Source organism: Leptonychotes weddellii, chromosome 8 (assembly GCF_054177405.1).
Source record: "Leptonychotes weddellii isolate Sample4059 chromosome 8, ASM5417740v2, whole genome shotgun sequence".
Taxonomy (NCBI): Eukaryota; Metazoa; Chordata; class Mammalia; order Carnivora; family Phocidae; genus Leptonychotes; species Leptonychotes weddellii.
The window spans coordinates 111,020,468-111,043,256 of record NC_138376.1 but is presented as its reverse complement, the minus strand read 5'-3'; the positions used below and the strand labels follow the sequence as shown (position 1 = coordinate 111,043,256).

Below are 22,789 nucleotides of genomic sequence, written 5' to 3'. Positions count from 1 at the left end.
AGTCACAGTTTACCAAATAATTAACAATTGTGATGGTGTCATTGCTTAAGCCTTGAAAAAGTTTACAGGAAAAAAACAAACACCAAACAAACCTCACCAAAAAACAAGGAAAATTTTCAACTACATCTTTTAATCAAATATGAATGGTTCCAAGCATTAAATAATGTTGAAAAGACAAACTTTCTAGTTTAAACTGAAGTAAATATTTCTGATTTTGAGCCAGGTACTCACTGAAGCCAAGGACGTTTTCTTAATTTCTGCTTCTGCTTCCTGTCTTCACTCTTCCTAAATTCCAAAAGTAAGTCATCCAGTAATTGAGTCCCAACAATCCTAATAAATATTCATTTTTACCATCCTTTTGAAACAGCCCTTTGCATACAGCAGGGGGAAACTTAGTTCCTACCAGTGGAATCTTCTCAGGAAAACTCTTAACCACTCAGCATTTCAAATGGAGTTTAATGAGGTCACTTTTCTACATACAGCAAATTAAACCACTTAACTCATGAAAAGGAGTGGAAAGGTTTCAAAGACATATTTGAGAACATCTGCAAAGGACAGCTGGGACAATCATACAAATAAATGAAGAATACACCAATTCCATTTATGTTATGAAGATATTTTCCTTCAACTCATCCAAACATTTCACATTTGTGAAATCATTTATTTCAGAGCAAATTCTAAGCTTATAATATTAAGTTTTAAAATGTTACAATATTTACAAGACAGATGGCAGAGAAAGCTTGGTGGTATAAATACCTGTCAGTAAAAATGGCAGATTAAATAATTTTGTCTCTCTGAAGATCCCTGTTCAATACTGAACATAACGAGGAGCCCCAGCGGGGAAGGCACCTTATCCTAAATGTTCTACTGTCATAGCTTTAGCCCCTCCACATTCTTCTTCAAGTTTAAGAGCTCCTTTTCCTGCCTTCTTTTCTCCAGTTTGAAGGCTAATTTGTTAGCTTTCTTCTCCACTCTCCGTTCCTGTATAAGAATACATTCGGGTTACTCAAATTTTTAACTGATGAAGACTAATTTTACAGAAAATTTCCACAACCATCCCCCCACCATGAGCTCTTTGTACATCTTCCATTACCTTGCGTTCCTCTTTTATAGCTTGTTTTCTTGCTCTTTTATCTTCTTTGCTTTCATTTTTAGATCGAGGTTGGGTTGACACCTTTGGCAAATCACTGCCATTAATCATCTGCATTCGTTCAACTTGTTTTGCTGTGAGTCCTTTCTTAGGTAAGACATTGAGAGGTATTCCTGTTTTAGAAGATATTCGGATTTGTTTGGGCTGAAATAAAGATAAAGTCATACTAAGGTCATTTCCCATTCCTATTAAAAAACAGTTCACTAATGACACACTGTTGTTGCTTTTCCTAATAGTGCTGTAGCCACAAAGGGATACAGCCACTGTGAGAAAATAATCTGTACGTTCCAATTTCTGCATTGCATACTTCAAATAGCTCAGGACCCTAGGACTTACCTTTGGTTGATACTTGATAAGTTGTGGATGGTTATATAAATTTGAGTATGTACCTTTAAAAAAAACAAACAAACATGTACCAATAAGTACACTTTCAATTCAGCAAAACATTACTGAGTTCCTATTATATCCCCAACTTTGATGTTTTCATAGTTCAAAATAACAATGGTCTCTCTTCTAAGTGTTTTTAAATTGTTTGCAACTTAGTAATGGGAATATTACTTTTTCCAAATCATTTTCACAAAACATGTACTTTTTCAATAAATTGATGTACTCAATACTTTAAAATTACTATCATACCTTTAGCAGTAAAATGGACACTACAATACTTACTACAAATAGATTCACAATCCCACTTCTCTTTGGCTTCTTCAAGAACTACAGTAATAACCTCTTCCTCCTCAGACCCATCAAGTTCATTCATTAGCAAGTCCTGATCCTCGAAGGGTTCAAGAGTATTCAGTTTTACACAACTTGTGGTTGAGTTTTCAAAAATGAAGACAAAAGAGGGGGAAAAAAAACCACCCATTATTATACTGTTACTAAAACTGCACTTGAAGAGCTATGGAAACAATAGCATTTTAAAAAAATCCTAGCTCTCCCCAGCCCCAATTCTCCCCTCCAGCAGGTTTTGGACATTCATTCTGCTGACAGAAAAGGGATTTTTGCAGGGTTATAACACACTGAACAAGATGGCAACTTTCCTAAAACATGGTTTTTTTTTAAAGCCTCAAAAAGCATTACCCCATCTGTCTCTCCAAAGTAGTCACATATCCACTCAAAATGCATAGCCCTTGTCTTAGCAGGATCTGCAAATGATGGTGATCATGGAATATCAGACCCTTCCAGCAAATGTAAACCCCTCATTAGTTTCTTGCAGAAAAATCACCTCAATATGGATGCTGAGCTGATTTGTCAAATATTTGGCTGTAAAGTTATGCTAACATGGCTGGAAAGACAAACTCTTATCTTTCCATGAGCCATAAATATCAACTTCTCAGAATACCTGGCATTTTAAAAAGATGAAAATTAGAGGTCAGACTAACTTTTCAGCCAAAGAGGCTAAAAGCACCACCTCATTCTCCAAGTGGAATGTGACCTCGCACCCCCAACTCTAACCCTAGCTCTTCCATCATGACTCTTAGGTCAGAGCCATAGAAAAAGTGGTTCTCAGTAGGTTCCCACTCAATGTTACAGTCAGCTTCAGAACCTTAATATCAAAATGTGAGTCAAAGTTTATGGAAAAACATACCATTGTTTTCTTTTTTAAAGATTATTTATTTATTTGTCAGATAGTGAGAGAGTACAAGCAGGGCAAGTGGCAGGCAGAGCAGGCAGAGGGAGAAGCAGGCCCCCCACTGAGCAAGGAGGACTTGCTGATGGGGAACTCAATCCCAGGATCCTGGGATCATGACCTGAGCCAAAGGCAGTCACCTAACAGACTGAGCCACCCAGGCATCCCAAAACATACCATTTTCTTAATATAGGTTCTGACTGGATAATTTTCTAGATTCAGATGTCCAAATACAGACTTTATTTAAAAATGCAAAAAAGTAAGTAAGCAAGGAAAAGTCATCATACTTCTCTGCCTTCTCTTTGTAGTAGTCATTCAAGACTTCCTCTAAGCGATTGCTGTCTACTTGAATGGAACCTTCCAATTCAGCATTATCCAGAGCTCCAATTTCATCATCATCATATTGTTCATAAAACTTGAATACAGAGAGAAAAGATGCCATGAAAAATAATGTATTAAGACTATAACATTTAAAATGTTATTTTTAATCTTTTTTTTTAAGATTTTTTTTTTTTAAATGATCTCTACACCCAAAATGGGACTCAAATTCCCAACCACAAGATCAAGTCACATGCTCCATCAACTGAGCCAGCCAGGCACCCCGATTTTTTACATTATTTTTAATCCTACACAATATTTATTTATTTATTTATTTTTATTTTTTTTAAAGATTTTATTTATTTATTTGACAGAGAGAGACACAGCGAGAGAGGGAACACAGGCAGGGGGAGTGGGAGAGGGAGAAGCAGGCTTCCCGCCGAGCAGGGAGCCCGATGCGGGGCTCGATCCCAGGACCCTGGGATCATGACCTGAGCCGAAGGCAGACGCTTAACAACTGAGCCACCCAGGCGCCCCCCTACACAATATTTAAGCACTACCATTGAGATCATAAGTACCATTATAATATTAGCAGGGATTAGCACCATGACAACAGAATGTGGAAGACATTCTACCCAGTACTTTAAGACTAACACTTAGCCTGAAAACAGGCTGCCCTTTTTTTTTTTTTTTAAATTTTATTTATTTGACAGAGAGAGACACAGCGAGAGAGGGAACACAAGCAGGGGAGTGGGAGAGGGAGAAGCAGGCTTCCCACAGGGCAGGGAGCCCGATGCAGGGCTTGATTCCAGGACCCTGGGATCATGACCTGAGCCGAAGGCAGACGCTTAACGACTGAGCCACCCAGGTGCCCCAAGGCTGCCATTAAAAAAAAAAATTATTTTTTTTAAAAAAAAATTTTATTTATTTAATTGACAGAGAGAGAGAGAGGTAACACAAGCAGGGGGAGTGGGAGAGGGAGAAGCAGGACTCCTGCCAAGCAGGGAGCCTGATGCGGGACTTGATCCCAGGACCCCGGGATCAGGACCTGAGCCGAAGGCAGTCACTTAACCAACTGAGCCACCCAGGCGCCCCCCCCAAAATTTATTTATTTTAAAGAAAGAACGGAAGCAGGGTGAGGGAGAGAGAATCTCAAGCAGACTCCCTGCTGAGTGCAAAGGACACAGGGCTTGAGCCCACAACCCTGGGATGGTGACCTGAGTTGAAATCAAGAGTCAGAGACACTGAAGCGACTGAGCCACCCAGGCACCCCAAAAATAGGCTGCCATTTAATAGGAAAATGAAAGACAATCGTTCTGCTCAGCTTGGAAAGCAAAGCTAAGTAGTAATCTTTACCTTAGAATATTTTACAGATGCTTTCAAATTCACTAATTATGCAAAGTAAAAGACCATATAACTGAACAGTCTCCTTTAAATGTACATATTTCAGGGGTGCCTGCCTGGCTCAGTAGATAGGACATGCAACTCTTGATCTCAGGGTGGTTGAGTTCAAGCCCCACATTGGGCATGGAGCCTACTTAAAAAAATAAAAAATAAATAAAAATAAATACAAATTTCATTGTTTAGATGATGTTTACTATATTACTAGAATGCTGTTAAGGGTAAACAGAGGGTGTGTGACTCCTGAAGAGTGAAGTTATTTGTAATAGTTTGCCTGCTAGTACTTAGTGAAAAGGTAGCAAAGTTAGAACCTTTTAAATTCACCTTGAAGGAAACCATTCATTCATTCATTCATCATTTACTGAATAGTTTGAATTCCTATCATATGCCAGACACCATGTTAGACCTTGGGATATGTCAGTGAGGAAACACATATAAAAAACTGAAAGCAATGGAATTTTGTTTATGCTCAGACCAATGCTTTAGGAAAACAGCATAATCTTGGGGATTGGAGTCTGAGGTTCAGAATCAAAATGTCAAACCTCTCTGAGGAAAGTCCAGAGATTCCATTAGCCATCTCTGACCTATATGCATTCTTTCCAGAACTAAAGCTAGGATGGTTTTATGGTCTGTTCTAATAAGACATAAGCTCTTTCTAATGCCGAAAGTTCTGGCTTTGAGTTCTAAGGTCATATGAAATTTACCAGGAACTAGTATTAAAAGGCCCCTTATTTGGGGACCTTACCTTCTCAAATCTCTCATCATGAAGAGTCAGCTGTTCATTTCTCCTCATAACTGAGGATGTTAAAGAATATTCAGTAAAGCGACTTTTCGTCTCCTCTTCCCAGAATAAGTGATTTTCTACAGTCCCGGGAGGTTTTCCAGGGACAGACAAGGCCTCATCTGATGAGCCCGCAGAGCCATAGTTATCGTCATCACTACCTCCTTCCTTCTCATCATCCATGTCTTCCCACTCACTGTCATCTTCGGCCTCAGATTTCCTAAGTCAGAGTCATAAATTAACTGTCAAAACAACTTGAGAAACAACAGAACCAAATGACTTTACACAAGTAAAATTTGAGGGCTGAAATACTGGATTCCTGTTTAGGCAGTAACAGCTGTGCTGCTTGACCTGTCTGGTAGGGCTGGAAAAGTAATGAACCAGCAATCAGGCAACCTGGACTTTAGCCCCACCTATTGTTGGTTTGTAAAGACCTCAAGTTTCACATTTTCTGCTCTAAAATACAAAAATCTAACACTAAATGCTCTCAAAGGTCTGTTCCAGTTATAACATTCTATAGGTACATCCTACTGAATAAGCAATAGTCAGGTCATCCCTGATTCGAAAGAAACCACACATACCGTATATCCGTTCCCTCTTCTTCTGTTGGCTTATTGGCCTGAAGAATAAAATCATCTTCAAGCAGATTGTCTGGATTATCAAAGTCAAAATCATCATCAAGAGCTGCGACAACGTCAGGATCAAAATCCAGCCGAGGTCCTAGAAGGAAAACAAAAATTGAGCAGTAATTCCCAAGAAAACATAATTCCTTTACTTAACACAATTTGAGTAGCTATCATATGCCACATTCTACTTATGTATTGAGAATTAAAAAATGATTAAAAACTTCAAGTCTGGTCTAGTGAGGAACAGACAGGGACGACTGCAAGAAAATAAAATAGGGGGAAAAATAACTCTGGTTTCAGTACCCAATTGTAAAAACTCTTGCATTATAGATCTGCAATATTAAACTGTGTCTATTTAGTAAAATTCAAGGTTTTCACCTGCAGGAAAAATCTGGGCTTTAAATTTACCTGTTAGAAGTAACTCAAATTAAGCATGTGTAGCCTGATGAACTGTCTTTCCAGCCTAGGAGATTTAATAAATCCTAAACCTGTTTCTTCAGCTATGGTCTTTTGCGTGTAAAAAGAGAGTCCACAAAAAACTTCAAGTTCAACCTTGTAAACTGACATGGCTTCCAACATCCCTCATAACATGGCCACTGCTTGATTCTCCAGACTCATTTCATGTTAATTCTTACCATTCATTCTAGGCATGCTAAAATGTGGTTTCCTATTCATGTTCTCTCAATTTTGCACATACAGTTTCCTGTTTGAAATAGCCTCTCCTCCCCACCCCACCCTCCTTTACCCACCTACCTACCTTCTACCTAAGAAATCAACTTAGACACCATTTTCTCCAGGACACCTTGCCCACTATTAACTAAACCATTATTTACTCATTCGTACTGTAATTGTAATTTCCTATTTATTGTCTATCCTTCCCAACTGACAATAAATTCTTTGAGGTCAGGGATTATGCTTAATCGGATTTAACTCAAGACCCCATCGTATAGTGGCAACTCAAAAATCTACAGAAGGAATAAATGAATGAATGTTACGTGGCAAATACTGGTTAATAATTAAGGCAATTCAAGAGAAAATACCAAACATCATTTCTGTGTTTGTTCTAAAATACAGTATTAATACTGCAAAAAATCCAAATAACAAAACCCCAAACAATTTTTCAGTGTATCTGGAACAGATGATAAAATGGACTTCTATAAAATACTTATACTCTTGGAAGAAATGATTAAGTCTATATGTATGTTAAGGCTAAGTGAATATCCTCATCTCCTCTGCAAGAGTTTAGGTCAAGGTTAAAATTCCCCTACTAGATCTTCAAAACCGATTTTCCCACTTTCCTCTCCAAACAGAAACTCCAAAGACTAAGAATTTGATGGCAATAAAAAAGGACCCCGATCACTCATCCCTTCCTAATGACCTCTAATCTGAATTCAGACATCTCAACTGTTTTAACACTTTATTAGAAAGAGAAAAGCTTTATCATTACTATGCTTTCCTTTTTGTTAAATACAGATCAAGTCACTTGAAAGTTCAAGAAATCAAGCACACCTGAAACAGGAGCTGCTTTATTCAACAATCCAACATCTTCCTCAAACTCTGATGCAAATACTGATGAAGGCAACTTAATTCCCGTGGTCTTGAAAGAGAAATTACACAATGGTTAGATTAAGAAGTACTTCTGACCTACTATACTGAGTTGAAGTGTCCCCGGCAAAATTCATGTCCCCCCAGCAGCTCAGAATGTGACCTTCTGGAACAGGATCCTTGCATATGTAATTAGTTAAAATGAGGTGACAGTGGATTACAGTGGGCCCTAATTCATAAAGATAGGTGTGTCCCTGTAACAAGGCCACATGATGACACAAAGATACACAGGGGGAGAATGCCATGTGAAGATGAGAGCAGACTGGAAAAATGGATCTACAAGCCGAGGAACACAAAGGATTGCTGGCAACCACCAAAAACAACGAGACAGGTGAGGGACAGTGTTCTTGCCCTGAGCCCCCACAATGGAAGCAACACTCCTGAAAGCTTACTTTCAGACTTCTGGCCTCCAGAGCTGTGAGAGAATAAATTTCTGTTGTTTTAAGCCACCCAGTGGTAAGGTGTGGTAATTTGTAATAGCAGTCCTAGGAAAACGAATACAACTAAGTCCTGCCTTCTTGCTCACTTGTACTCCAGTAAAATATTTGAAACCTGTATATCCCATCATCCTCTCACAAGCAGTTTCCCTGGAATATTTCACAAAGCCTCCTCCAGCGTATTATTCCATTTAATCCTTGTGAGATATCAGCATGCGGTAGTCAACAAAAGCTAAGAAAGGTCAAATGCCATGCCTGCCTCAAATTGGCAACTCAGGTCCTGGGATTCAAATCCAGGTTTGGCAATGCCTCAAGTTTCAAAATTTAATCTTTTCCCTCTTAAAATGAGATAACACGCCAATCTCTGGTAAAGGCACAGCATTTCTCTGAATTGGCCACCTTAAATCCTGGGGTGGTCATAAATCATTTCTCTCCATCTCTATAGCCCTTGAATTCTCTTGTATACCAAGATTGCCCATCAGTCTTTCGGGCACCATCTTACTCATGGCTAACCAACACACAGATTACTACCAACACTGTTTAGATAGTCCACACCTAATCCAACCTTTGTATCACTTCCATATTAAAACTCCTTTATTATTTTATAATGTGACCTTCTTGAACTTCTAACAGGTTTTGATTTTTCACTCCTGATTTTCACAGTCAGTAAAATCAAGGCTTACTTACTATTCCATATATCCAAATTTACTAGTTACTTAATAATATAACCTCCATGTAAATCATATCCAGTTCCTCACATCATGGAATAATTCAAAGTAATTTATGGAGCACACATATACACCAGACACTATGATCCACACTACTACCTATGTCCCTTCTGACTGGAATGTTTCCTTCCTGTCTTCAATACAACCTACCTTGAGTGCCCAGTTCAGTTCCTCCCTCCTCCATGAAGCCCTTCTTGATCACTCTTCTAGAACTTTCCTTCGGGTAAATCACTTCATTCTTCACACCATACACAATACACCTCAATACGTGCTGGCACATTATTATCTGACTGACTGGTCCTTATGCTTTAGTGTGATCTTTTCAACCAGTTACCAATGTGAGGGTCACCACATGTTATCTGTCTCTTGTACCTCACCACCCACCTCATCCTCAGTCTAGCAGCAGGCACAAAGCTGAGATGTATGTTCTTACTGGCTCATGGGAGCATGCGGAATTGGAAGCCTCTGAGGAGCATGACTAAAAAGCTACGTACAGGAGTGCACATCCAGCAAACTTAGCTTCCAAAGTGTGTTTCTCGGTGGCATAAGCATAGGAAAGATCTGGTTTTCCACTATAATGTCCTTTTTTTAAAAAAGAGCTTTACTGAGATAGAATTAACATAACCATACAATTCAGCCACTTAAAGTGCACGATTTAATGATTTTTGGTATATCACATTATTACTTTTTAAAAATTACAAAATATGTGATTTGGTTTTGCTGGTTTTTAAGAGAGAAAAAGAGAGCACGCATGCACGAGCAGGGAGGGGAGAGGCAGAGGGAGAGAGAGAATCCCAAGCAGGCTCCACACTCAGCTCGCAGCCCCACGTGGGGCTCTATCTCACAGCTCTGAGAGATCATGACCTGAGTCAAAATCAAGAGTCAGACACTTAACCGACTGAGCCACCCAGGTGCCCCACTGTTTTGCTTTGTTTTAAAGATACTCTGTGATTATCTATCTTTGGAATGTGGGGTTATAAAAAAGGGAGGATCAGCTTGTGTTTAGTGAATTTACCTCTGGAGATCTTTTTTAAATCTTGAAAACTAGTCAAAGAATCACGTACACAGGGGCGCTTGGGTGGCTCAGTTGGTTGAGCGACTGCCTTCGGCTCGGGTCATGATCCTGGAGTCCTGGGATCGAGTCCTACATTGGGCTCCCTGCTCACCAGGGAGTCTGCTTCTCCCTCTGACCCTCCCCCCTCTCGTCTTCTCTCATTCTCTCTCAAATAAATAAAATCTTAAAAAAAAAAAAGAATCACATACAGAATTAGAGTTTAGATAGGACTACTTTTAAAAAAAAAAAAAATTTGTTTTTTATTTGCAGTAATTCTGCACTCTGTTGAGTTTGCCCAGCTGCTTTCTACCACAGCGGTACCTGCTTTCTTTCCTGTGACAATTGGGCTGCTTAAACAGAACTACTTCTGTACTGCTTTATTTTGTTTCTAGGGCTTATTCAATATTTCTGGTTTACTCAATTTGGGTGGTTTGTTACAAATTATTTTATTGATTTATTTATTTTTTAAAGATTTTATTTATTTATTTATTTATTTGACAGAGAGAGAACACAAGCAGGGGAAGCAGGAGAGGGAGAAGCAGGCTCCTGCAGAGCAGGGTGCCCGATGGCGGGGCTCGATCCCAGGACCCTGGGACCATGACCTGAGCCGAAGGCAGATGCTTAACGACTGAGCCACCCAGGTGCCCCTACAAATTAAAGTCAAAAAAGCACATGGGACTCATCCGTATTTTTTCATCATGCTACAGAAAACAGAGGGCATTTTTGTTTTTAAACATAATTCACTCAACCTTATAATAAACATCACTGAAGTGTCCATTTAAGAGCCTTATTCTAGGGCGCCTGGGTGGCTCAGTTGGTTAAGCGACTGCCTTCGGCTCAGGTCATGATCCCGGAGTCCTGCGATCGAGTCCCACATCGGGCTCCCGGCTCAGCGGGGAACCTGCTTCTCCCTCTGACCCTATCCCCTCTCATGCTGTTTCTCTCTCTCTCTCTAATAAATAAATAAAATCTTTAAAAAAAAAAAAAAAAAAGAGCCTTATTCTAATGGAACACTACATCAAAAACTACTGATGTAATATATGGTGATTAACATAACAATAAAAAAGAGCCTTATTCTATTAAAAAGCCAACTAAATAGTGATTACTTTTACCGAAAATGAATTAAAGATTAAAAGCTAATCTCTCAAAAGCCAATACAATTCAGCCAGAAGAATCTTAGAACTTTATTAAGACTTTTCTCCCGGGGCGCCTGGGGGGCTCAGTCGTTAAGTGTCTGCCTTAGGCTCAGGTCATGATCCCAGGGTCTGGGATCGAGCCCCACATCAGGCTCCCTGCTCAGCGGGAAGCCTGCTTCTCCCTCTCCCACTCCCCATGCTTGTGTTCCCTCTCTCGCTGTCAACTAAATAAATATGGAGAAGCTATGATTATACTTCCCCGAGAAAAAGAATGCCTAGACCATAAGAGGAGTGGAGAATGAGAAGCGGGAGAAATTGGTACCCTTTTTAGCTCTTCTTTTTTGTTAATAAACCCAATAAATGAGTATCTTCTTTTTTTTTTAAGTGCCAAGTAATATAAAGTTTCATAGAAAAATTTACTGTATACTAACACTAAATAAAAAGATAAAGGCATAAGACATGGGCATCTTTAACATTAATGGGGGAAAAACAGAACTTAAATTAGCAGTGTTAATTTCATATAAATATGTGCTCTCATTTATACTTAAAAGAGAAAATATTAAAGGGGACTGCATTTTGGTTGAGAAGAGTCACAGAAACTTCATTACAATCTACTGCTTCTATTCTTTTATAGTTAGCCTGCAGCTTTTTACGACTGTTAAAGAGCTGAACATTCTGCAAAAATTAAGTTCTTAGAAGATACTTCATGATACTGATTAGCTGTTAACACACACAATGTCAGCTGTTTTTCTTCTGCTGAAAGGTGCTATCTAACATGACCACAATTATTAATCAAAATTCTAACCCTGTAAGGTTGCTTTTTTTTAAAGATTTGAGAGAGAGAATGCACATGTGCATGTGAGCAGGGAGGAGTGGGAGAGAGAGTCCTAAGCAGGTTCTGCACTCAGCGCAGTGCCTGAGTTGAGGCTTGATCTCATAACCCTGAGAGCACGACCTGAGCCAAAACCAAGAGTTGGATGCTTAACTGACTGCACCACCCAGACACCCAAAGGCTACTTTTGACAGCTGCCACCAGAGAACAGGCAGCCTACTCTCTACTGATGGTACATACGTACACACACTAGGGCATGGCTTATTTTTGTATTCTTGAAATTGATACCATTTCTTGCCTCACTTATCTTGATTTATAAGTGGTTTCTTCACTCACTCCCAAATATATTGATAAGAAGTCTTACTGAAATTACTAAAGTTTCCTCTTTTTCGTCTCTTCTGTCGGGTGCACTGAAAATACTTATGGGAATAAGCTCTGAGGGCCCAGATGGTTCCCTCAGGTGCTGCAGATAGTCATAGTCATCATCAAAGAACACTCCATACTTCCTCTGTTCTGCTCGCCTCTCTTCATCGTTTATCTAGGATAATAAACAAAATGTTAATTAGTACCTCTTCCAAGCATAAGCCATAGGAACCTTCCAGTGAACACAGCTTTCAGAATAGGACGCACATGGCACATGAACATTTTGGCTGACAGGAATGAGACAAAGAATTCTTGACAAACTCAAAAAAAAAAGAAAAGTTTCTGAAACCGAGTGCTACATAAAATTTAAATAGAATGGAAACAATTCCTGCTTCTACTGGACATTTCTGTGCAACAATTCAAGACAAGATAGGGAAAAAAGAAGTAAGTGTCGGTGAGGATGTGGAAAAAAAGGAACACTTGTGCACTGTTGCTGGGAATATAAATTGGTCATGTCGGGGCGCCTGGGTGGCTCAGTTGGTTAAGCGACTGCCTTCGGCTCAGGTCATGATCCTGGAGTCTCTGGATCGAGTCCCGCATCAGGCTCCCTGCTCAGCGAGGAGCCTGCTTCTCCCTCTGACCCTCCCCCCTCTCATGTGCTCTCTCTCATTCTCTCTCTCTCTCAAATAAATAAATAAAATCTTTAAAAAAAAAAAAAAAAAAAAAAAAAAATTGGTCATGTCACTGTGGAAAACAGAATGAGATTCCTCAAAAAATTAAAAATAGGAATAGCATACAATCCAGTAATTCCACTATCTACCCAAAGAAAATGAAAACTGATTGAAAACACATATAGACTCCTATGTTTACTGCAGCATTACTTACAACAGCCAAAATATGAAAGCAACCCAGGTGTCCACTAACAGATGAATGGATAAAGAAGATGTAGTGTGTATACACACACACACAAATATTACTCAGCCATAAAAAAAAGAATGAGATCTTGCCATCTGAAACATGGTGGACCTAGAGGATATTATGCTCAGTGAAGTAAGTCAGAGAGTGGAATCTAAAACAAGAAAAAAAAAACAAGCAGAAACAGATCCACAGGGGTGCCTGGGTGGCTCAGTCGGTTAAGCGTCTGCCTTCAGCTCAGGTTATGATCCCAGGGTCCTGGGATCGAGCTTTGCGTCAGGCACCCTGCCCAAGCAGGGAGTCTGCTTCTCCCTCTCCCTCTGGGTTGTGTGCGCGCTCTCTCTCAAATAAATAAATAAAATCTTAAAAAAGAGAAAGAACAGCTCCATAAATACAGAAAACAAAACTGATGGCTGTCAGAAGAGGGGGGTGGCGGTGGGGGTGGGGTTAGGAATGGGCAAAATGGGTGAAAGGGAGTAGAAGATACAGGCTTCCACTTATGTAATGGGTAAGTCATGGAAATAAAAGGTACAGCAGAGGGAATATAGCCAATGGTACTATAGTAGTACTGTATAGTGACAGACAGTAACTACACTTGTGGTGGGCACAGTGTAATGTATAGACTTGTCAAATCACTATGCTGTATACCCGAAACTAATGTAACACTGTATATCTAACTATACTTCAATTAAAAAAAAATTCAAGCCAAGAAACACACACACTGTTTTATCATGTACTTGGGAGGGTAAACAGACTAAAAGGTCTTGAAAATCAAGTACAATTTCTTGTATTTATATGCAAAGAAACTTCTCAACATACAACACAAACAGGCTTTACTAAAAAGCTAAATATGGCCAATGTTCCCCAAGACTTCCTTTCAAATTTTCCCACACTTACAGAGTTGACAATTATCAAATCAACCTTTTAAAGGCTTCCTGGCATTTTCTGAAGCTAATTCATGAGTTCTAATGTTTTACATCTTATGAGATGAATGATGAGGAGACAAAACAGTAGTTTGTGGTTTTGAAATGACAGGATCTTAAGAAAGCAGAGATATGCCCTAAATAATATCATGCAGCATTGTAAGTGTTTTAGTAAATATTTACTATTACTGTACAAGATGTGCTCATTTAAAGATCTCCAATAAAGATGCTTTACCCTCTCAATCCAATATGCAAGACAAAAAATCGGCACATTTACTGAAAATTTAAGTCATAGATTTTGTTTCCCAAAAGATCACAGTAGTTGCAGAACATCAGCTACCAATTTATTTAGAAACTATTGACAGTCCTCCTGCAAACTTATTGGCTAATGAACAGGACCTACTTTCTGTGTGGGTAACAGAACCCTCTGGGGTGCAGTCTCATCTGCTGCTAAAGGATCTCGTTGACTCCGATGGACCAGGTGAAAAGACACAGCTTTCTTCTTCTCTATAAAAGGCTTTTTCTTCCTGTGAGGCTTCAAAGGAACAGAATCAGAACAAACCATTAAAAAAAAACAAACAAAAACAAACACACACACAAACCCACAGTCCATATACAAATCTTCAGTAAGTTATGTGAGGGATCAACGGATTTCTAAAACGTACATTTCTATGGTAGGCAACATCAACAATGTTCAACAAAATCTGCACTTACCTTCCTTCAATGTATATTTGATGGCACTTACTCTGTGCCAAACCTTGTTATGGGTGCTGGGATACAGCAATGAGGTCAGAGTCCCTATGCTTACAAAGCAAATCACCAAAAAAATGATTTTAAGTAAAGAAATGTGATGTGCAAATGACTGAAAGTTACTTTAGATGGCGGGCTCAGAGAAGCTCCCTGACAGATTAAATCAGAATGACAAACAACCTGCCACAGGTAAATCTGGGGAAGACCATTTCAATCAAGTTACACACCTGTCGCACCAACTATTAAATGAAACCAGGACAACACAGCTACAGTTAAAGATTCATCATCTCTTTTAACACTCTCACTACCCTACCCAACTTGACTCGCTAAACTGAGAAAGCATCATCCCAGTTTTGTTTTTTTTTTTTTTAAAGATTTTATTTATTTATTTGAGAGAGAGAGCATGAGAGGGGGGAGGGTCAGAGAGAGAGGCTGACTCCCCGCTGAGCAGGGAGCCCGATGCGGGACTCGATCCAGGGACTCCAGGATCATGACCTGAGCCAAAGGCAGTCGCTTAACCAACTGAGCCACCCAGGCGCCCGCATCATCCCAGTTTTTAAGCCATTCTGCTTTTGGGCCCAACCTTAGACTCTCCCACAAGTTCCCTTTGCCCAGAGCAAACACAGACGAGCAGACAACTGCCACTCCAACGTCTGGAGAAACCAGCCAACTCTCCCACCTCCGAATGCATGAAGCACAGGGTTGAGCGTTTGTGTCCTGCGTTCACGGGTTTCTAGGCCCCTCGGGATAGGGGAAGCCATTCTCCTCTGTCCACTCCCTAGGGAGGCTTGGCTGGGGGAGACGCACTCTAAACTGCAAAGTACGCCCAGGGTGGCGAGGGTGATCATACCGGGGCACTGGGCCGCAAGCCTCCTCCCGGCACCTCCGGGCCAGCCCTCCCAGTCCCCGCCCTCAGTAGCCACTGGCACCAAAGGAACCGGCCTGGCCGTCAGCAAAACCAGAGCGCCTCGTCCCCGAGACAACGAGACCTGCTCACCATGTTGCAGCCGTGCGGCGCTCACCCCAGAGAAGGCCGGCGGCTGCACTCCCCTCGTCCCGGAGAAGTGACTCGCTACCACGCGAACGCCGGTAAGGCCCGACTCTCCGCGGCCTCCCTAGGCCGCTTCACACGTGCAGACAGGAAGTTAAGCACAGACCGTGGAAATGGGCCAATCGCCGAAGAGCTGAAGGTGTCGCGGCCGGAAGTTAACCATAGCTCGCTCCGTCTAACGATCGCGAGAAGCTATTGGGAGGAGGGGCTGTTTCCACCCCCGGGGGGGCGGGGCTTTTCCGGCCAGAATTAAGTAAACTGGGAAACGAAGTCGTGGGCGCCTTTGTGGCGGTGAGGCGCGAAAGAAGGGTTGCTGTTTCTGGGGGAACTTGGCTTTTGTTGCGCCCTCTACCGAGAACAGAGGCGACGTATCTAGCATCCCCATTGACAATTGTATGCCCTGCCTATTCCCATCCGTAACACACACACACGCAGGTACACAAACAGAACGAAGGTGTCCACCCTCCTGGGTCACTGAGGTTTCAGGTTCCGTCTCTTAGGGGCTGGCGGCGAGTTGGTTGCCTTAGCAACGGAGGATCAAGGCCTCGCTATTCTACGCTGCACCATGCTTAATCAGGTCTTTGTTCAAAGGTTGGGAGAACAAAACCCTCCGAGATTCTGTTGACAGTAAAGGCATTTGAACTAATAGAATCTCTTTGGTGTTTGCATACCTTATCTTATAAGGAGGATACTAATGTTTATTTTCTTCCAAGTTCGTCAAATGTTTTAACGTGGTTTAAGCAAATAGGCTATAATCACCCCTTCTTAGGAAGATTTCAGGCAGGTGTTGGCACATTCTCACAGCTTTTCCTGGACAAAAGAGGGTGGTAATGCATTCATAACTTTATCAGCAGATCTTTCCTCAAATTGGTGTTTCCCCTTCCCAATCTCTGGCGTCTTTACAATGTCTGAGTTATCTTGGACTGTGCCTTTATGTCCTCCTATTACTTCTATAAATATTTGTGGAATATTACTCTTTTATTGCAATAAAACTTATAGAAACAATTTAGATTAGGACCACAGAAATTGTCTTAGGATGATGCTTTCTAACATATATAACACTCCTATGTGCAGGATGTTTACTATAGTTAAGCTCCATGAGGGCAGGTTTTGTTTTGTTTTGATTGGTTTTATTTACTATGTCTATCTATCCTCAGGGCCTAGAATAGTGCCTGGTACATACACTCAATAAATATTTGTTTAAATGAATTAATGTGCTGGCACTTTACCTGAATTATCTCATGTCTTCCTTACCAAACACTATGAGAGGCACTATTATTTTCAGTATCTTACAAATACTAAAACTGAGGCACAGGAAAGTTAAGTAACTTTCTCAAGGCCACACAGCTAGTAAATGGCAGAGTAGGGATTTAAACCTGAGTCTGACTAGAGCCTGACCACTTAACTATATTGCTTTTTTTTTTTTAATTTTGAGTACTATTCAGTTACTGTATATATTTACTGATCTAATACTAACACATTGTATTCATTGTATTCGTTATGTCATTTAATTTCTTTGATAAAAGAAACCTGTAGTTAGGTGACAATTAGCCAATCTTATAGAGCCTGGAGTTCAGAGCATTGAAGTGACTTGCCTAAGGTCACACAATAAATGGAAAAGTTTAGATGTGTAGCCCATCAGTCTGGTCAGGAAGGCCACACCCTTAACCGTGTGCTACACTGCCTACATAAGGCAGGCAGCTGCAAATTCTGTCCATTCTACCTTTTAAATATCCAAAGGTATTACCCCATTACCCCTTTTATCAGACTTACTATTTTTAGTACTCTTATCCAATTATGTCATTTGCGTATATAAAACCTTTTGGATGTCTTACCCTCTGGCCTCAGGATAAAGTCTAAACTCATTTGCATGGCCAACTGTTTCTCTCATCTAGCCTCTACCCATCAATTTAGCATCATGTCTCCTTATCCCCCACACACCACTCTCTGACTCAGCCCTACCAAACTGCTTGCAGTTCCCCAATGTACCTAAAAGAGATTGACTTTGCTATGCCCATCTAAAAATCTCTTCCTCTCGCCTCCCTGTTCTTCAAGTGTTAGCTTAGCCATTTCTGCCTCTAGGAAACTTACACTCTTCACAACTAGGGCCCTCCCCACATGTTCTCGCTGTGCCCTGTAATTAGTCTACTCAGTTACATCAAATTGTAAATCCAAACTATTTTCATCTGTCTTTAGACTCAAACTGTAGTAACCGACTTGAGGACAAGGGTTTTTGTCTTGCCTAATTTACTTCCCCAGGGCATAGCATAGCAAGGACTCAATAAGAATTGCATTGTTCAAAACACTTTACATATATTTACTCTTTAAATTCTTAAAGAAGGATTTAAGAGATTTACTATCATTATCCTTTTGTTATATATAGATTAGAGATTGAGAAACAGAAAATTAAGCGGACTTTTGCCCAAGAACACAAAGCCATTAAGTGATGCAGCCAAAATGTGAACTCAGGTGTCGCTTGAGAGTCACACCCTTAACCATTACAATATACCCCATCTCAAAAAGCCAACACATATGGTAGCTAACATGTGTTCGAGCCTGTTCTGGATGCTGTGTATATAAACATGAGCTCATTTAATATTTGTTGAATACAATATCTAGAACAATGCATTCGTTAAAATGGTATATATACAAAACCCTGGCTTGTCTTTTTTTTTGTTTTAAAGATTTTATTTATTTATTTGAGAGAGAGAAAGCACATGAGAGGGGGGAGGGTCAGAGGGAGAAGCAGACTCCCCGCCGAGCAGGGAGCCCGATGCGGGACTCGATCCCGGGACTCCAGGATCATGACCTGAGCCGAAGGCAGTGGCTTAACCAACTGAGCCACCCAGGTGCCCCGACCCTGGCTTGTCTTAACACAGAAAAACATTTCCTATGATAAAAACACCCATAACTGAAATATTATAGTAATGATAATAAATCCAAGCCATACTTCTCCTAGAATCTTATTAGTATGCTCTAATAAATGGCATCCATTTCATAATGATTAAAAAGAATTTTAATAAATTCATTCTAATTAATTTAATTTTAATTCCTGGTTTAGTCTAGGCTTTGAAAAATTTTGTGTTTTCCATGTGAAATGAACTTGCCTATTGAAACCGTGTTTACCATCTTAGCACTATTTTTATCACATTCAGCAGGGGTTCTCCATCAGCATTGCCCAAGGACCCCCAGCACCAGGAAACCAATGCACACAGAAGTGGAGAAAACTTGCTTAAATATACCCAAACTAACTAGACACTGAAGCAGTAACTTGAGGAATTATAAATTACATGCTTGACAATATTAATAGAGCTTGTGGAGGTAGTTAATTTATAAAAAGAGAAAGAGCAGCAAGATGGATGGAGCAGGATGTTCACTGTAGCACTGTTTTTAATAGAGAATAAGAAAGCAATTAAAATTCCACTAGTAAAGGATTAATTGAAAAAAATTAATACCATGGTCTATTGTGAAGCTGTTCTAAGGAGATGCAGATCGACATGGACAGTCACTCATTCAGTCAGAAAAAAAGCAGGTTGTAGAACATCACAAAAATGGCATTTGTTGTTGTCGTTGTTAATAATTATATAGAGAGAAACATTTTACACAGAAATATCATAGTGCAAGCACCGAAAAATACCTGGTCAACTATGTACCAAACTTGCCCATAGCAATTTTCCATGAGGAGCTGGGATTATAGGAACTTTAGATGTCTCCTGTATATATTTTTTCATTGTTTACAATTACTTACATTGTTTTATATATTTTATTGTTTATATATTTATAGTGAGGATTTGAAGTGTTACATTTGGTGTCTAAAAAAAGTGAAGGTACTTAAAAACCAAAGTAGGGGCACTTGTCTGGCTTAGTCCATAGAGCATGTGACTCTTGATCTCTGGGTTATGAGTTTGAGCCCCCATGGTGGGTGTAGAGATTATTTTAAAATAAAATCTTAAAAAAACACAAAAAACAAAAAGACAGGACAGGTTAGATACTAAAATAATCAGGTTTAATAAATATTGTTAAAGGATAATTTTTTTATGGTAAACCCATGACTCTCATACATAAGCATAAAGTGAGTAAAGATTTTATTTAGCACATTGTTAAGGAGGGAAACATAGTATGTTACAATTAGTTCAGAGGACAATCCAAAGAAGAGAAACATTGACAGAGAAGGAATACTGAGAAGAATGTGCAAATGGAGACAAAACTGGCTTCTTTCCCAGTGACCTAGGGAAGGCAACTGAACCTCCACTGGACAGAAATTATGTACATGTCTGGAGACAAGAATTATTCCACATTCCTGTCAGCTTTCTACAACTTACAAAGTTGTAAAATAGCTCAAAGGCAAGGAAAGGTGCAAAGTCCTCCTAAACCCAGAATTGGAAGGGTGTACTCGTTTGAAAATGCATCATTTTCCAATGAAACACAAAATTTCCCCTATAATATTAAATGACAGCGTTAAGAGGCTTGGTGCACTGGCCGGAATTAGACTGTAATTTGTTTCACTTCGATTGTGTAACCTGAGGCAAGTGGGCTTCTGTTTACTTACCTGAATGTAAAATGGGAATGATAGTATTATTGTTTACCTTAGAGGAATTGTTGGATTAAATGAGAAAATATGTTATAAATGCTGGGACCTGTGCCTGGTCTGTGCTCAGTGCTCAGTGAAGATTAGCAATTGTCCACTTCCCAGGTAAATGTAAGGACTCACCTAACTTCATTGTTGCCTCAGGGTGACCATCTCCTGAAACCAGGGCCTGTAGCCTCTGGGATTTGTCAGGGAACACATGCTTTGCTTCAAGTCAGATTCACATCATGGAATCTGTTAGCTTGCATTTAGACCCAACTTGTCAGGTTCCTCTATCTTAATCCTTTTGCTTTGCCTCAAATCCTGGTACCTTTCAGGTTTTTCATATTACATACTTAGATGATTTTACTAGCTTCTAGCCCCCGGTAATGTTATGTTCTTTAAAATTCTTTTTAACAGCACAAACTCTTCATATTGCTTGGCTTTTTGTTTGCTGACTCCTGTTCTTTGAGTCAAAAGTACATACATTTCATTGCTGAGTACACTTTGGAAATATTAATACAAATTATTATTTTTTTATTGTGCCTTTCTAGTTATGACATGAATTTTGAGTTTTCTTTGGTATGTGTCAGTTATGCTCATTCTAGCCTTAGGCTATTAAAAGCTCACAAATCATTATTAGTCTCCTTTCTTTTGAGTGACAACGTCACTATTGAAACCAGTGACAACTTTGGTAATTAGATCATGCATGCCTTTAACTTATGAATTTAACTCTATGCTTTCAGCAAATGAGAGAGAAAGAAGATTACCACCACTGCTACTTTTTTAAAAGATTATTTATTTTTTACTTGAGACAGAGAAAGAGAGAGCGCAAGCACACAGGGTGGAAAGGGATAGAGGGAGACTCTCAAGCAGACCCCCCCAAAATTAGAAATGTGATTTGAAGGGACAGCTGAAGGGTGCAGAGCCCACCGCAGGGGGTGGAAAGGGGCAGAGTGAGAGGAAGAGGGAGAATCTCAAGCAGAAATCCGCCCAAGCTGAGCACAGACCCTGCTGCAGGCCTCAATCTCACAACCCTGAGATCATGACCTGAGCTGAAATCAAGAGTCTGATGTTTAACCGACTAAGCCACCCAAGCACCCCAAATTACCACTGTTAACTATTGAGTGATTCTCCCTCCCATTCTGTCAGTGAGCTCGTACTGGGAATGTGGGTGAGACATTGACCTCTATTTCCTCCATTACTATGTTCCCTATGCTTATGGTATGAGCATCTCATTGTGCTGAGTATAATTCTTATGCTTAAAGGTAAGGTTTGTTTGTTTTTTCTTTTTTTTAATACCACGTAGCACTTAGATGTAAACTAACTTCCTCATCTGTGGCTGAATTAAAGAACCAGCCACATATTTCACTGTTGAAGTAAAAATGGGCTATGTGGACTTATTGAAATAGTAGATCTCAATGTTCATTGTATTCGAGGTAATATATTTTCAAATATAATTTTTGCTTTACAACTTAACCCTCTACATAAAGCACTACTCCATTTTACTTAAAATTAAGCTAACCAGTAAAACCCAGTTAAATTAAAAAAATATATATATACCCTCCAAAGCACTCAGATGATGTGCAAATGAAATGATTTTATGGTCTTGGAGATTTGTCTCCTTTCTTCAGGTGAAGAAAAAATATATTGTTAAATTTTCATTGTAGTAATTTATTTAGCCATAAGCTACATTATCTGTTGGGAGGTTTACTCATTTCCACAGTTTGTTACACATGCTAATGATTCTCTACTTCCTCTGTGTAGGACAGACCTTGTACCTGACCTTTAGACTCAGCTGAATACTGTACATCTGTCCACATGTGAATGTCTCAACAGGCAGTCAATTCAAATTGAATTTCATGTGCAAAATTAAATGCCTCACCTCTCCGTACCCCCTACCCTCTCCTTCCCGGGCTCCCTGCCTCCTCCACCCCCAAGTCTTACAACCTCACCTTCCTTACTTTCTATTTCAGCATGTGGCATCACCACCATCCACCAAGTTGCCCAAGCGAAAAATATAGGTATAGTCTTTACTTTTCCATATCCCTCATTGCCCATTTGCAACAATCACTTTTACCCTTCAGTTGTCCCTTGAATTTGTTATGTTTCTTCATTCCCATAGTTGAACACTTTGGTTGAGGTCACCATCATCTACCAGTCAGATTATGGCAATAGCGATGGTTTTCACGCTTCCAATATTGCCTCCTCCAATCCAGTCTTGCCATTGTGACCAGTGTGATTAGGGCAAATCTGAGGATGTTTCCCCTGCACTTAAAATACTTCCTCTTAAGGATAAATTCTGAACTCCCGTAGAAAGTTTACAAGGACCTTCAACATTTAGCCATTGTTAAGCTCGGTTAGTCTTCTATCCCTTTCTCTTCCTCCGTCAGCTCAGCTTTTAGATTTAATTAGACCATCCTGAGCATGACTACAGAGCTCTGGCCTTAGGGACAAACAAGACCAGACATATGTATGGGATGAATACAGAATCTAGTTGGGTATTATTTAAATGAGTTGTG

At 39.9% G+C, this 22,789-nt stretch overlaps 1 protein-coding gene across 2 annotated transcripts; it reads right to left on the bottom strand.

Annotated features, from left to right (window-relative positions):
- Positions 1 to 110: 110 nt before the first annotated feature.
- LTV1 (LTV1 ribosome biogenesis factor) lies at positions 111 to 15,803 on the bottom strand. Of its 2 annotated transcripts, none has more exons than XM_081827434.1 (11): positions 15,647 to 15,803; positions 14,303 to 14,434; positions 12,063 to 12,236; positions 7,416 to 7,503; positions 5,862 to 6,000; positions 5,245 to 5,500; positions 3,068 to 3,195; positions 1,820 to 1,959; positions 1,487 to 1,539; positions 1,094 to 1,294; positions 111 to 981 (listed from the first exon to the last, which is right to left on the bottom strand). In XM_081827434.1, exons 1-11 carry the CDS (start codon positions 15,647 to 15,649, stop codon positions 871 to 873), a joined length of 1,425 nt encoding a protein of 474 aa, XP_081683560.1. In that variant the 5' UTR covers positions 15,650 to 15,803; the 3' UTR covers positions 111 to 870. The 2 variants fall into 2 exon arrangements, with proteins under 2 accessions (XP_081683560.1, XP_081683559.1); XM_081827433.1 differs by lacking the exon at positions 15,647 to 15,803 and adding an exon at positions 15,233 to 15,379.
- Between the last annotated feature and the right edge of the window lie 6,986 nt (positions 15,804 to 22,789).

Coding starts and splice junctions, on each gene's coding strand:
- LTV1 (XM_081827433.1), bottom strand. CDS start 15,340: ATGCATTCGGAGGTGGGAGAGTTGGCTGGTTTCTCCAGACGTTGGAGT. Junction 7,504..12,062: donor AGGAAACTTTAGTAATTTCA/GTAAGACTTCTT, acceptor TTCTCTTTCAAG/ACCACGGGAATTAAGTTGCC. Junction 1,960..3,067: donor TACAAAGAGAAGGCAGAGAA/GTATGATGACTT, acceptor CTCAACCACAAG/TTGTGTAAAACTGAATACTC.